Source organism: Stegostoma tigrinum, chromosome 26 (assembly GCF_030684315.1).
Source record: "Stegostoma tigrinum isolate sSteTig4 chromosome 26, sSteTig4.hap1, whole genome shotgun sequence".
Classification (NCBI taxonomy): Eukaryota; Metazoa; Chordata; class Chondrichthyes; order Orectolobiformes; family Stegostomatidae; genus Stegostoma; species Stegostoma tigrinum.
The window spans coordinates 34343727-34357033 of record NC_081379.1 but is presented as its reverse complement, the minus strand read 5'-3'; the positions used below and the strand labels follow the sequence as shown (position 1 = coordinate 34357033).

Sequence of the window (13307 nt, the reverse complement as noted above, 5' to 3'; positions counted from 1 at the left end):
CCTCTCCTCAAAAAGGCTTACTTTGCTGGAGACAATGATGGGAGGTTGGTCAAGAACAGCAAAAGGGAAGGAGACCCCAAAAACAAATTTATACTAGCTTGAGGAATTAATAGGGAGGTGGGAAAGGGATTAACATAGGAGGACTAATTAGTGACCGTGACAGCAACAGAAGGATGTGGATGACTTTGTGGAGGACAAGAAACAACAGTAAAAAGTCCAACAAAAAATGTTTTGATTGATGAAATAATATGGAAGCAAATCAGCACTGGAGTGTGTGATGGAGATGACATTAGGAAAATAATTGGGATGGGGACATGACATAGGAACAGAAGTAGGCTATTCAGTCCATAAAGATTGCTCCAGCATCTAATATGATCATGGATGATTGAAAACTTGCCACATAAGATGATATAAGAACATAAGAATGAGGAGCAGGAGTAGGGATCTGGCCCCTCGAGCCTGCCCCGCCATTTAATAAGATCAAGGCTGATCTTTCTGAGACTCAGCTCCACTTACCCGCCCACTCAGCATCAGCCTTAATTTCTTTGTTCAAAAATTTATCTAGCCTTGCCTTAAAAACATTCAGCGAGGTAGCTTCAACGACTTCACTGGGAAGGGAATTCCACAGATTCACAACCCTCTGGGTGAAGAAGTTCCTCCTGACCTCAGTCCTACATCTGCTTCCGTTTATTTTGAGGCGGTGCCCTCTAGTCCTAGTTTCACCTGCGAACGGAAACAACCTCCCTGCCTCGACCTTATCTATTCCCTTCATAATCTTATATGTTTCTATAAGATCACCCCTCATTCTTCTGAATTCCAATGAGTATAATCCAAGTCCACTCAGTCTCTCCTCATAATCCAACCCTCTCAACTCTGGATTCAACCGAGTGAATCTCCTCTGCACCCCCTCCAGTGCTAATATGTCTCTTCTCAAGTAAGGAGACCAACACTGCACACAGTACTCCAGGTGTGGCCTCACCAGGATGCTATACAGCTGCAGCATAGGCTCACTGTTCTTAAACTCCATCCCTCAAGCAATGACAGACAAAATTCCAGAGAACAAAGTGTGAAGGTGGATGAACACAGCAGGCCAAGCAGCATCTTAGGAGCACAAAAGCTGACGTTTCGGGCCTAGACCCTTCATCAGAAAGGGTCCAGGGGCAAAACATCAGCTTTTGTGCTCCTAAGATGCTGCTTGGCCTGCTGTGCTCATCCAGCTTCACACTTTGTTATCTCGGATTCTCCAGCATCTGCAGTTCCCATTATCTCTGATCACAGACAAAATTCCAGTTGCCTTTTTAAATTACCCACTGCACCTGCAATCCCACCTTCAGCGATTTATGCACAAGGACTCCCATGTCCTTCTGCACAGCAGCGTGCTGCAATATTTTACCATTTAAAACATAGACCATTTTGCTGTTATTCCTACCAAAAACGGATGACCTCACACTTATCAACATTGTACTCCATCTGCCAGACCTTTGCCCACTCACTCAGACTATTTATATCCCTCTGCAGAATTTCAGAGTCTTCTGTACACCTTGCTCTACCACTCACCTCAGTGTCATCTGGAAATTTTGACACACTACACTTAGTCCCCAACTCCAAATCATCTATGTAAATTCTAAACAATTTAGGCCCCAACACTGATCCCTGAAGCACACCACTAGCCACGGACCGTCAACCAGGAAGACCCCCATTTACCCCTACTCTTTGCTTTCTACAGGTCAACCCATCCTCTATCCATGCCAATACATTACCTGCAATACTGTGCAACTTGATCTTATGTAGCAGCCTTTGATGTGGCACTTGTCAAATGCCTCTGGAAATCCAGATACACCACATCCACAGGTTCCTTGTCGTCCACCATGCAAGTAATGTCCTCAAAGAATTCCACCAAATTAGTTAAACATGACCTACCCTTTAGGAACCCATGCTGGGTGTTCCCAATGGGACAATTTATATCCAATAGTCTTGCTGTTTCTTTCCTAATGATAGATTCAAGCATTTTCCACACTACCGAAGTTAAGCTAACTGGCCTATAGTTACCTACTTTTCATCTACTTCCTTTTCTAAACATGGTGTCGCATTGGCTGTCTTCCAATCTCCGGGAACCACTCCAGAGTCCAGTGAATTTTGGTAAATAATTATTAGTGCATTTGCTATTTCCCCCATCACCTCTTTTATAACCCTGGGATGCATTTCACCAGGGCCAGGAGACCTGCCTACCTTTAGCCCCATTAGCTTGCCCAGCACTACCTCCTTAGTGATGATGATAGTTTCTAAGTCTCACCCGCTACAAGCTTCTTGCCATTAGTTTTCAGCATGTTATTTGTGTCTTCCACTGTGAAGACCGACACGAAATAACTGTTTAATGTCTTGGCTATTTCCTCATTCCCAGTTATTAAATTGGCCTTCTCATCCTCTAAAGGACCAATGTTTACCTTCGCCACTCTTTTACGATTTACATATTTATAGAAACTTTTGCTGCCTGTTTTTATATTCTGAGCTAGTTTACTCTCATAATCTATATTACTTTTCTTATAAAACTTTTTTGAGGCTTTCTGTTGGCCTTTAAGGATTTCCCAGTCTACTCGTTTCCCACTACTTTTTTTTTGTATGTGTTTTTTTCCAATTTGATGCTTTCCTTTATTTCCTTAGACATCCATGGCTAGCTCTCTTTTCCTACAGTTCTTCCTTATCAGTGGAATATACTTCCACTGAGCACTGAAAAATCGTTTTGAAAGTCCTCCACTGTTCCTCAATTGACCCACCATGAAGATTTTGCTCCCATTCTCCCTTAGCTAACTCCTCCCTCATTCCTTCACAGTCTCCTTTGTTTAAGCACAGGACATAGGTACTGGATTTAACATTCTCACGCTCCATCTGTATTTTAAATTCGACAATACTGTGATCGGTCCTTCCGAGATGATCCCTAACTGTGAGACCATTAATTATTCCTGTGTCACTACACAAGACTAGATTGAGGATAGCTTGCTCCCTCATAGGTTCCATTATAAATGGTTAATGGAAATTATCACAGATGCATTCTATGAACCCCTCCTCAACACTGCCATGACTGACCTGGTTTGACCAATCAATGTAGATTAAAATCCCCCATGATAATTGCTGTACCATTCTTACATGCATTAGCTATTTCTATGTTTATTGCACCCCCCCACCACAATGTCATTATCTGGTGGCCCGCTGACCACACCTATCAGTGACTGCTTTTCCCCGCTATTCCTAATTTCCTCCCAAATGGGTTCAATGTTTTGTTCAGTAGAACCTATATCATCTCTCACTGATATCATCCTTAAAAATCAGAGCAACAGCACCTCCCTTACCTTCCTGTCTGTCCTTCCGAACAGTTTGATACCCCTGGATATTTAACTCCCAGTCATGACCATCCTGTAACCATGTCTCTGTAATGGCCAATAAATAGAACATAGAACATAGAACAGTACAGCACAGAACAGGCCCTTCAGCCCACAATGTTGTGCCGAACATTGATCCTCATGTACGCACCCTCAAATTTCTGTGACCATATACATGTCCAGCAGTCTCTTAAATGACCCCAATGACCTTGCTTCCACAACTGCTGCTGGCAACGCATTCCATGCTCTCACAACTCTCTGCGTAAAGAACCTGCCTCTGACATCCCCTCTATACTTTCCACCAACCAGCTTAAAACTATGACCCCTCGTGTTAGCCATTTCTGCCCTGGGAAATAGTCTCTGGCTATCAACTCTATCTATGCCTCTCATTATCTTGTATACCTCAAATCATACCCATTTACCATGATTTGCACCGTCAACTCATTCACCTTGTTTCAAATTCTCTGAGCATTCAGATAAAGTGCCCTTATGCCAGTTTTTGCACCTTCTTTTTGGGTCCTATTACCTCCGTTACTAACAGCTCAAGGTCTCCTTCCCTTTAACTTTTTTCCTAATTTTCAATGGAGATGAAACTTCCTTGTCACCTGCTAACCTGCTGCTTTTCCTTACATTAATTGTCATTGTCCCTTTATGCTCACTTCTCCCTTCCCCCCTGCTGACTATTAACCTGTCCTATTATTAACCATCCTATTTACCCTTTTTGCCAGAACACTGGGCCCGGCCCTGTTCAGGTGGAGTCCATCCCAGCGGTATAGATCCCTTCTGTCCCAGAATTGATGCCAGTGCCCCATGAAAAGGAAACCCTCTTTCCTACACCACTCTTTAAGCCATGTGTTTACTCTCCTGATCCTCGCCTCCCTATACCAACTTGCACGTGGCTCAGCCAGCAGTCCAGAGATTATGACCCTTGAAGACCTGTTTTTTTAAGTTTTGATCCTAGCTTTTCATAATCCCAAAACAGGTCTTTTTCCCTAATCCTGCCTACGTTGTTGGTACCAACGTGGACCACAACAACTGGATCCTCCCGCCCGCGCCCCCGCCGCCCCCCCCACCCACCACCTCCCCCCGCGCCCCACCGCCGACCCCGCCCCCGCTGCGCCCCCCCCCACCCCCCACCGCGCCCCTCCACCCCCACCGCGCCCCCCCCTGCGCCCCTCCACCCCCACCGCGCCCCCCCCTGCGCCCCTCCACCCCCACCGCGCCCCCCCCGCGCCCCTCCACCCCCACCGCGCCCCCCCTGCGCCCCTCCACCCCCACCGCGCCCCCCCCTGCGCCCCTCCACCCCCACCGCGCCCCCCCCTGCGCCCCTCCACCCCCACCACCACGCCCCCCCCCACCGCCACGCCCCCCCGTTGCCCCCCCCCACCGCCACGCCCCCCCCCGTTGCCCCCCCCCCCCCCCCCCCCCCCCCGTTGCCCCCCCCCCCCCCCCCCCCCCCCGTGTATCCTCTCAAGCCGGTCAGAGATGTCTCGCACCCTGGCTCTGGGCAGGCAACACACCATGCGGGATTCTCTATCCTGCTCACAAAGGATACTGTCTATCCCCCTGATAATGGAATCCCCTACAACTACAAGCTGTCCTTTAGCATCCCCTCCTGAATGGCCTCCTGGACCATGGTGTCTTAGTCAGTTGACTCATCCTTCCTGCAGCCCTGTTCCTCATCCACGCAGGGAGCAAGTGCCTCAGATGAAAGGAATAGGTTGTGTGTGGCCGGCAAAGACACACCACATGGGATGGGGATTTTAAAAGAAGTGCTGCTGCAATATCATAATTGCATTGCCAATGGTTTGAGGGTCACTATAATCCACTAAGAATATTAGCACACGTAAGCACATTCCTACTATTTTCAAGGGTGGTAGGATTTATGCATAAGCATCTCAACTGAATAATTTAACAAATTCTGAGTTCTCAGATTAACAGGAAGCAGGTTTAAATAAAAAATGAGTTATATGTACTTTACAGACTCTAAACAGATCACCTGCTGCTCTTAAAGATATTGTTTGTTCAGCATTTGCTGTAATAGGGTGTATCTGTAGACAACGCTCAGTGAAATAAATGTCTAGAAAATCTAATTGCTTGCTGTGAACACAGATAGTCCAAAACATTTGTTAGAAGAATAAATACAAGATTATCACAGTGTTTTAAATAATCCAGTAACTGCTAAAGAATATGTATCTCAGTCAAATTGTTATGAGGAAACAAGTTAGAAGATGGATACCCCTACCAAGCTTATGTTGAAAGCAAACTTTAGCCAGCAATATTAAGATGAACGGAAGGCCTTTCTGAAGCCAGGTGACTGCGGCCTTGAGCTCCGAAAGCGCCGGGGCAGGAGTTCCAGGGTCATCATTGACATCTTCCGTGTTGCCATGGCGATCACCAGAAACATGCAACAGAGATGAACGATGATGGCTGTGGTGATAATGATGATGCCGATGGCGATGATGATATTGCATATTCTCTGTGCGAATAGCTCCCTCCTCCTGTGGTGTCATCTGAATGAACACATCTCCACTTCCAACTGAAGCACTGAGTGAAGATCCCAAGACTAGACCAGACTGGAAGGAAGCAGCAGTTATTGGGCCCGATTGCATACTTGTCAAACTGGAAAACATCTGCTGAGCTGATGGGTTTTCAGGTTTGAGTCCTTCAAAAACGCCATTTTCATCCACACTCGTCTCTGAACCAACTGTCTGACTTCTTGTCCTAAAAAAAGAGAAAAATAATCAAGTTTGCAAAGAGTACTAAAATAAAGATGTTTTTGTCTAAAAATGCAATAATACTAGTATCACATACATAATATATATTTACATACTGTGAAAATCTTGTGGCTTTAAGAGGTTGTTTTGACCTGGTTTTTTACTGAAGTGGTTTTAAGCAGAGGGACAAAGCAGTCAACTAGAACCACCAGAATAAACATCTCGTGAGCCCTTGGGATTTTGTTCTAATACAAGGTTGGAACAATAGAAGAAGTCCGAATGGGACTGGTCAAACTGCCACAGAATCAGGATGGTTAGTCCTCAGCAGTTGGTGTTGAGGTCTTGTAGAAGTGGAAGCTATTTTTCCCTCTCTGTTACAGCCAAAAGCTGGGGGGTTTCTGCCTGCTAAGGAAGTTGCATGTCAGACATCTGTTTTCTGAATCTGCCTTTTGCCAAGGGTGGGTCTTTGAGTTGTTACTATATTAGAATGGTTAATTAGCAACAGCTACCGCATCTATGGTTCTGTTAAGGTTTCCAATAGAATTGTTATTCCAATGCCTTCTTTCTTTTGTTGTATTTTAATTATAGTAGATGAATAACATGTATTTTACTTTAAGTCTGGTCATTTGACCAATCAATTTGCATCTGGAATGCAACATCTTGTATTTATCTTTAAAATAAGAAAAGGTTGGGTTTAGACTATCTTATGAATATTTTGAGGTGGTTTGGTCTAGGCCATAATGATACACATAAATATATTGCAATACTCAAAAATTATGGGATAATTGGTCAGGAAAATCGATAAATTCTGACTGCTAGAGAAGACAAAAGTCAAAGGTTGTTGCTGAGGTATGCATTGTTTGAACAACACGCTATAACATAAAAGCCAAAAGAAAGATGCTAGAAGTTTGGTACAAGACCGAAGAAAAACTGCTAGAAATAATATAATTTTTAGATATTTTGTTCTAACGATTCAAATGCAATTCTAGAATTTTTTCTTCTCAAAACTTCTCAGTCTGTGATCTGTGTCATCATTTGCCATTTTTTATCTGCAGGCCTCTTTCTAGACTCAAGCATCTCCATCTTTCCCTGTTTAAATCTATTATTCCCTTAAGTGATTGATCAATACTGTCTTAAAGTGCATCTATTCTATTTACATCAATCTTTTCTTCATTATACTCAGTTCCATGATATGTGTATACTTCATTATACACAGTTCCATATTCTCATGACTCTTTGGGTAAAGGAGCTTTTTCCAAGTTGCCTATTGTGTCTCTTGGTCATTACCTTATCTTAACAGCTGACCTATTACTACCTTATATTAACAGCTGACCTATCATTACCACAGCAATCCATTCCAAGAGGCAAGGGCATTTTCAGCGCCACATGTTCGTTGAAAGGATGTCATTTTTCTTTTCCAGTCTCTCCATGATAATTGTCTCCCTCCTTGTGATCAGACCCACTAGCATCCAGTGACCTCATTCTCCCAACAACCAACAACCTCTGTCAAATGATGATCTCACTCTCCTCCTCACCTCTTCACCATCCCGTTGTGGCCCATCAGTGCTGGGTTTCCGTTCTAGCCACCTAAAGTGACCAGTGTTTACGGAGACCAGGAAATGGGGAAAAACTTAAAAGTGAAGTCTTACCATTGAATTTGGCAGGACTTCTATGTCACTGAGTTTGCAAGTTGTTAAAAACATTAGCCGAGCCAAACCAACATCGGTTCAAAAACCTCTAAATTTTTTTTAAAAACATCCGTTTCAGCTGGGTCATGCCAAGATTCCACTTCCAAATGAAGTTTCTAAACATAGCCAAAGTGGTGAAAACAAGTTTCAGAATAAAAGAATCATTTGAATTTACTAAATATTTTCAAGGCTGACATTAATAATGTTGACACCCGCCCTGTCCCACCCACTACAAACCACAGATTTCACAAAGTGCAGACACTTGCCTTTCTGGTGGGATGTTGTCAGCATTGCTACTATGCCTTCTCTGCATCTTCTTCCAATCCCTCTTAAATTGGAAAAAAAAATCTAAATGCAATGAAAAGTTGTATTTTTTACTAATACATAAAAAGTGAAAAAAAACAACAGAATAAGGACCAGCAATTACGTTACTAGCGGTCGAATTTAGCAGTTTCAGAAATCACGTCATCAAGTGGCACAATATTGAATCATTTTAATCTCAGACCAAGCCATCTTGGCCCAGAGAGATTTCATCACACGTGTCCGCAGCAAGTGAGACCTGAACCCAGGCCGCCTATCCCAGAAGCTTATCAAATCGATGCCCCACTTAAATAAAACAATAAGCTGCGGATGCTGGAGATCTGAAACAGAGAGACAAGGAGAAATTGCAGAAGAAACTCAACACATCTGGCAGCATCCGTGGGAAGAAAGCAGGGTTAACCTTTTGAGCTCTTCATCAGAGCTCATTAAATTTCTGAAACGTCCCACAGAAACTGCCAGGCCTGTTGAGATTCCCCAGCAATTTCTGTTTTTGATGCTTGTCCTACTACTATTTGTTTAATCTCAAGGCCCAGTCGGCTGCACCATCTACAGCCCATTATAACATGACTCTTTAGAGCATTTTCCAAGCAAGGCGGCAAACACACTGCTTAACATTGTATGCGGCTTGGGTTTATAAGAATTCTCTGCTCGCGTTATTTTGCAATCGGAGTTAGAGTTTGAAGCTCACCCCCAATCATTCTCTACAGCCACATTCACCATGACTGACAGGCGCTCCTTTGTTTTGACTTCTTTGACCTTTGACATCCGTGACGCGGCACGTCAGGGGCACGTCGCCGGTTGGATTGACTGCCTTACTGTCCAACAGATGTGAGAGGTCGGCCAGGAATTGTCCAATCATAGAACGAGCCGGCTGGTGGGCGGGAGCTCCGCCTCCTCGTTGTTTACCGAGCGGCTGAGGGAAACCGATCGGCAGGCTGCCAGCCCCAGAGGAGAGCCGCTCGGGAGGTACCTCACCTCGGGTAGAGGGATTGTACCCGCCATGAATCGGGGCCGGTAGCGCGGATCGGTGTAGTCTCGATGCTGCAGTGTCTCTCTATGGTGTGGCGCAAGGTGCTGAGGAAGCGCTGGGTCCTCGCCGTGGTGTTCGGCCTCTCACTCATCTACTTCCTGAGCAGCACGCTGAGGCAGGTCAGTGTCTGGGGGGGCCAGGTCATTGCTGCTAAATAAAGAAACCTTGGAGTCCAGGTTCGTAGTACCTTGAAAGTAGAGTGGAGGGTAGACAGGATACTGTAAAAGGTGTTTGGGATGCTTGCCTTTCTGGGTCGGTTCATTGAGTCTTGGAGTTGGTATGTCATGTTGCGACTGTACAGAACATTGGTTAGGCCACTGTTGGGTTACTGCATTCAATTCTGGTCTACCTGCTATGGGAAAGGTGTTATGAAACTAGAAAGAGTTCAGAAAACATTTACAAGGATGTTGTGAGGGTTGGCGGGTTTGACCTATAGGGAAATGCTGAACAGATTAGGGCTGTGTTCCCTGGAGTGTTGGACACTGCGGGGTGAACTTTTGGAGGTTGATAAAATCATGAGGGCATGAATAGGGTAGAAATGAAAGGTCTCTTCCCTGGGATGGGCGAGTCCAAAACTAGAGGGCATAGGTTTAAGGTGAGAGGGGAAAGATATGAAAGGGACCTAAGGGGCAGTATTTTCATGCAGAGGCTGGTACATGTGTGGAATGAGCTGCCAGAGGAAGTTGTGGAGGCTGGCATGATTACTGCATTTAAAAGGCATCTGCATGGATATATGAATGGGAAGGGTTTGGAGTGATATGGACCAAATGCTGGCAAATGGGACTAGATTTATGTAGGATTTCTGATTGGCATGGATGAGTTAGATGAAAGAGTCTGGTTCCATGCTGCATATATCTATAACTCTGTTGTCCAGGTGACTGGCCACTGTCTGGGGCCTGGTCAGTGTTCAGGATTGTTCACTGTCCAGAGGCAGGTCTCTGACTGGGGCCAGATGGTGACTGGGGCCAGATGGTGCCCAGAGCCAGGTTGGTCTCTGGGGGAAAGTCAGCCTTCAGGGGTGTCTTGCTGTCCTCTTGATCTGGGAATAGATCAATGTTCTCTGATTCAAGGTAACATCAGTGTCCTTTAGCCCCACTACATGTCCTCAGGACTTGTGCCCGACAACAGATAGAATGCCAGGTATACTGAATACAGAGTCAGGGCAGTGTCTGATAGGGCAGGTGTAATTAGTTTTGCTGCAGGTCAAAGAGTTGAGTTACAAGTTCTACACCATAATTTGAGAAATAATCTAGCCCCACAATCCATTACAATATGAAAAGAGTCCTGCGTTGTTTATTCATCTGTTAGAAAATGAATTTTTGGTGTGTTTGAATTCTGCTGCTGCTGCTTGTAGTCCTCCTGCTGTCTTGAACTGCTGCAGTCCTCCTGCCGTGGGTTGACCCACAATGCTGTTAGGGAGGGAGTTCCTGGATTTTAAAATGACAGTGAAGGAACGGCGGTATATTTCCAAGTCCAGATGGTGAGTGACTTGCAGGTGAAATTGGACGTGATGACGTTCCCATACGTCTGATGCACTTGTTCTTCTAGATGGAAGTGGTCGTGGGTTTGGAAGGTGCTGTCTGAGGATCTTTGGTGAATTTCCGCAATGCATCTTGTCGATAGTACACACTGTTGCTTCTGAGAGTCGGTGGTGGAGGGAGTAGTGGATGTAGTGCCAATCAAGGGGGCTGCTATGTCCTGGATGATGTCAAGCTTCTTGAGGGGCTGGACTCATCCAGGCAAGTGGGGAGTATTCCATCACGCTCCTGACATGAGCCTTGTGCATTTCAGGCAGGCTTTGAGGAGTCAGGAGGTAAGTTACTCACTGCTGTATTCCTAGCTTCTGGCCTGCTTTTGTAGCCACTGTGTTAATGCGTTGAGTCCAGTTGAGTTTCTGGTCAATGATAACCCTTAGGATGTTGATTGTGGGGAATTCAGTGATGGTACACCATTCAATGCCAAGGGATGGTGGTTAAATTGTCTCTTATTGGTGATGGTCATAGCCTGGCATTTGTGTGGCACGAATGTAACTTGCCACTTGTCAGGCCAAGCCTGGATATTGTCCATATCTTGTTGCATGTGAACATAGATTGCTTCAGTATCTGAGGAGTCACGAATGGTGTTGAACATTGTGCAGTCATCAGCGAACATCTTCACTTCTGACCTTATGTTGGAGGGAAGGTCATTGAGGAAGCAGCTGAAGATGGCTGGTCCGAGGACACTACCCTGAGGAACTCATACAGAGATGTCCTGGAGCTGAGATGATTGACCGTCAACAACTATGACTTTGGCTATCGTGATGTCCCATACTCAGCTGTATCAGCATTCATTGTAGCTTGTCCACAATGGCTCTGACATCTGTTGTCCAACTTTGTTGAGGCCCATTCCTATCTGTGCTATCAGCTTGACACTCTAGAAGAGAACTGATGAAATGACTGAAATACTGATTGTTTCTTTATCACCTTTTAGAATTCCTTTGCTCTCCTCTATTTGACTGTATGTGGAATTGTACCATGTGCCACAGCATCTGCACTTTGAAGACCTGCATTTTCTTCCACAGCTTACTTGTTGTCAAGGTTTTTTTCTGAAAAGTGGATAAAATGCAGCATCATCGCTAGTTGCAATTTTGAGCTTTCCTGCTGTTAACATATCCTTCACCTTTATAAAATTATTTCTCACTATCTCTGCCTATCTTCTAATTTCTGTATCACATCTGCTGTCTCCTATGACTATTTGTCCTAGGTAGCCAAACATATCCACTTGTAGTGTGACACCACTCAGTTCAATCCTCATTGTATTCGTTATAATATATTCCTTCTATCTGCTGTGTTTTTGTCTTTTTGGTGCCTGTACTCAAACCACATTCTAAACTTGCAGATTTTTCTGGAGCAATGATATTTTACAGACTGTGTTCTGATTTTCCTTCAAAGTAATGCTTGCCTCCAATTTTTACCACAGACATAGTTTTCTGAATGCAAATCAAATAATCTTGTGAATTGTACACAACCTTGTTGAATGCCTCTCCACTTGGAGCATGTCTGATTGTTCTCCTTCTAGCTTGATGCTGGCTATTTGGTCCTGGGGTAGACATTCAATAAATCTTATCTTTCTCAAGCCTCACATTGTCCCTGTAGGAAAGTGAATATTAGAGCATATCAAACAGCTCAGAATTTTTCTGATAACCGAATAAATACTCTTTCCAGAGCTACAGTGGTGATAACTTACCAAGTGCAATGTACTTAGTACATTCAGCTAAAAAACAGTGACTGCACTTCATACTTAAATTGACTTTGGTCTCTTGTGCCCCACTTAGTCTCTGCCCCACAAGTGACAATTGTGCCTTCAGCTGTTTGTGTGCTTTGGAAGTCATTAATCTACATTGTGCTTGCTCTCGTGCTCGCTCTTGCTCTCTCTCCTCTCTCTCTTGCTCTTGCTGTCATTACCTTTTTATCTCTCTGTCTCTTTCTTGCTCTCTGTCTCGTTCTTGCTGTTGCGCTCTCGTGTGTTCTGTCTCTGTCTCTGTCTCTCTCTCTCTCTGTCTCTCTCTCTCTGTCTCTCTCTCTCTGTCTCTCTCTCTCTGTCTCTCTCTCTCTGTCTCTCTCTCTGCGTCTCTCTCTCTCTTCCTCCCCCACTCCCTCTCTCTTTCACTTGCTCGCCCTCCTCAAGAGCCACCTTAAAACTCACCAATGCTTTGATCAGGCTTTGGTCACCTTCCTAATATCACCTTTAGTGTGGCTTTGATTTTTACCTCATTATTCGCCCCTGAAGCTTGCTTGGACGTTTCCAAGCAACCCAACATAAATGCAGGTTTTTGTTGTGTAGGGATGTTTCTGAGAGGGGAAAAAGAAGAGGTGGCGGCACAGTGGCACATTGTTTAGCACTGCTGTCTCACAGCGTTAAGGACCCAAGTTTGATTCCATTCTTGGGTGACACATTCTCCTTTTCCTGTGTGGGTTTCTTCCCACAGTCTAAAGATATGCAAGTTAGGTGGATTGGCCCTGCTAAAGTGCCCTGTATTGTCCAGGGGTGTGTAGGCTAAGTAAAGTAGCCATGGGAAATTTTGGGGTTTTCGGGATAGAACAGGGAGTTAGGGTTGTGGCTCTGTGAGATGCTCCTTGGACGATCGGTGCAGATTTGATAAGCTGAACAGCCTCTGTTTGCACTTTAGGGATTC

At 44.8% G+C, this 13307-nt stretch overlaps 2 protein-coding genes across 5 annotated transcripts in view; one reads left to right on the top strand and one right to left on the bottom strand.

Annotated features, from left to right (window-relative positions):
- Positions 1-8876, bottom strand: part of rnft2 (ring finger protein, transmembrane 2) — a 56077-nt gene extending 47201 nt beyond the window's left edge. Inside the window, exons 1-3 of one of the 2 annotated variants that reach the window (XM_048556288.2) lie at positions 8792-8876; positions 8049-8130; positions 5623-6101 (exon numbers count right to left, since the gene is read on the bottom strand). In XM_048556288.2, the coding sequence (XP_048412245.1) occupies positions 5623-6101; positions 8049-8130; positions 8792-8801 (571 nt within the window). In that variant the 5' untranslated portion in view covers positions 8802-8876. The remainder of the gene's footprint in view (positions 1-5622; positions 6102-8048; positions 8131-8791) is intronic. The other variant, XM_048556289.2, reaches the window with a different exon arrangement.
- A 106-nt stretch (positions 8877-8982) lies between these two features.
- The window catches only part of spring1 (SREBF pathway regulator in golgi 1), a 106194-nt gene continuing 101869 nt past the window's right edge, over positions 8983-13307 (top strand). For all 3 annotated transcript variants that reach the window (XM_059655089.1, XM_048556292.1, XM_048556290.1), the window contains exon 1: positions 8983-9252. In XM_059655089.1, the coding sequence (XP_059511072.1) occupies positions 9142-9252 (111 nt within the window). In that variant the 5' untranslated portion in view covers positions 8983-9141. The remainder of the gene's footprint in view (positions 9253-13307) is intronic.